This window comes from Borostomias antarcticus, assembly GCF_949987555.1.
Source record: "Borostomias antarcticus genome assembly, chromosome: 16".
Taxonomy (NCBI): Eukaryota; Metazoa; Chordata; class Actinopteri; order Stomiiformes; family Stomiidae; genus Borostomias; species Borostomias antarcticus.
Genome location: NC_140249.1, coordinates 19125427 through 19127676, shown reverse-complemented (window position 1 = coordinate 19127676; position 2250 = coordinate 19125427). Strand labels below are relative to the sequence as shown.

At 52.0% G+C, this 2250-nt stretch overlaps 1 protein-coding gene across 1 annotated transcript in view; it reads left to right on the top strand.

The window, feature by feature from the left end:
- Positions 1-1654, top strand: part of met (MET proto-oncogene, receptor tyrosine kinase) — a 54490-nt gene extending 52836 nt beyond the window's left edge. The window contains 1 exon segment of the mRNA XM_084450938.1: positions 915-1654. Within this exon segment, the coding sequence (XP_084307064.1) occupies positions 915-1176 (262 nt within the window). The 3' untranslated portion in view covers positions 1177-1654.
- The last annotated feature ends 596 nt before the right edge of the window (positions 1655-2250 follow it).

The window sequence follows — 2250 nt, the reverse complement described above, 5'->3', positions numbered from 1 at the left end:
CCTGCTCCATTTGAGCTACGGGCTGCTGTCTGTCCGTCAGTCAGCCCTTCAAGCGAGCGTTGTCAAGGAGACATACACCACAAGTAGAGTAGGTTCTGCAACTTTCGTGCGAGTCAGGTGCAGCGCTGCCTGATGGATTGTGCGACGGTCTTTTTGGCTGGCTGAACTAACACTAGCTTGCGTTAATGTTCCTCCAGCCATCTAAAAAGTGCCAATCAAAATAACAGAAAACAGCAGCTGTTACCATTATAACAGCTGCTGTTATAATGGTAACCTACTGTACAATACATCTGATTAAAATATGTCTATAAACCATATGATTTATGAAGTGCCTGTGTGGTTACTGTTTTATCCCATCCAGTTACATTACAGTTAAGCTCTAGGACTTTACCAGCCTTACGAGATAAGTTAGGCCATCTTCATAGGCCTACTTATAGGAAGGGGACAGGAGAGAGGAACAGGGGAGGAAGAAGGGCGCTCTCCGATCCCCTGCTTTGGTTTCGAAATCGGACTCTTTTTTTCACACACCACCCCACCAAGAGATCAGTTCCACAGGAAACACTGCACAGGCATTCCCACAGTTGTGGTCTTGACTGGTCTTGAGGTAAAACCCAGAGTCCTCTGTGTCCGAGAACGAGACAAGACCGAGTGAAAATGCGGTCGATTCCGAGACCGAGACCTTTAAAAAGTAGTCTGGAGACCAAGACCGGTCTTGAGTACAACACTAGCTCTAGGTGTCAGCATACTGTACAGTAGGTCTCTGGTCTCAAGGGTTAGGTATCACAAAATCACCAGCTTAAAAGCACACCTTTCCACTGCAACAGGACGAGGAAATAGGTCTAAAGCCTCTTCAGTTTCATTCTATTTTCCTACCGTTCTGCTTCGGTGTTAATCTCCCTCCTCACCGACTCCAGGTACAACGTGATGATCGAGTGCTGGCACCCCAAACCCGAGCGGCGGCCCACCTTCTCGGAGCTGGTCGCGCGCATTGCCGCCATCTTCTCCAGCTTCAGCGGCGAGCACTACATCCTCCTCAACACCACCTACGTCAACATCGACAAGATGAGCCCCTACCCCTCCCTCATCCCCTCCTCCGCCACCTCCACCTCCGCCCCTAGCCCCTTCCCCTCCTCCTCCCCCTCTCACAGCACCCTGGGGAGAGACTGCTGCACCTGAGTCACAGAGAGAGAGAGAGAGAGAGAGAGAGCGGGAAAGACGAGAAGAGAGAAAGAAGGAATGGAGAGAGAGATGAGAGGTTAAGGAAGAGAGGAAGAGTGCGGCTGAAGGAGGAGGTGAAGACTGGGGTGGCCTGCCTGGGAACTACTGTATGTAACGGCCAGACACTGGACTCTGTATGCTGAGAAGACACCTTATCAGAACACTGACATGTGCATATGTGTGTGTGTGTGTGTGTGTGTGTGTGTATATATAGTGACCTGCGAACTATGGCCTCTCAAGCATTGCTGGATGACCAGGGCCTCGATGAACTATGAGGCCGAGCTTCCCTTGAGTTCTAAGGAACTTCCAGTGACCTCTGACCCCCTGAACCCTGAGGTCAACCCTCCTGTCTCAGCCCCGGAGTATTGTACAAGACGTGAGAGGGAACTTCTTCAAAGACTTCCACCAACAAAAGCCTCTGTCACGGAAGCACAATGGCGCGGGGGGGGGGGGGGCGGGGCGGCCGGGGGGGGGGGCATCTCGTTGTCGACCGTGTGGATATATGGGGATACGTATCCTCGCATAACTTGGTGTTGAACTGGATGTGCTTCGACGTTCAGTACGCAGAGGTGGCGCGAGCTGTTCGAGGTCCTCTTCACGTCACGCGAACGCTGGAAGGACGGAGCCTGTATCGCGTTGTGTAGATGAAGTGATGCCTGTGCACTGTTGTATCACTAAACGCCACCCACACACTCACCCCCTCCATCCACACACATACACACCCACCCCACTCCCTCTTTCATCGCAGGCCTCTTGGACTGAATGAAGACGTTTTCATGCATTGTTATTAGCGTGCGGCGCCCCAGGTGATGTTCTGACCAGCCAATGAGCATGGTCGTTGCTGGCAGGTGAGAGAGAGAGAGGGGAGGAGAGAAAACACAGTCCACTGGATACTTTATGTGTGTAATTATCTTTGACGATTCCCTTTGATGTCCCTCTGAAACGCCTCGCCGTGAGTCACCTGTGTGGAATCCCCAGATGTTTCCCCAGCGAAAACGCCAGTGTGCATGTGTGGGAGTGTTTTTTGCGTCC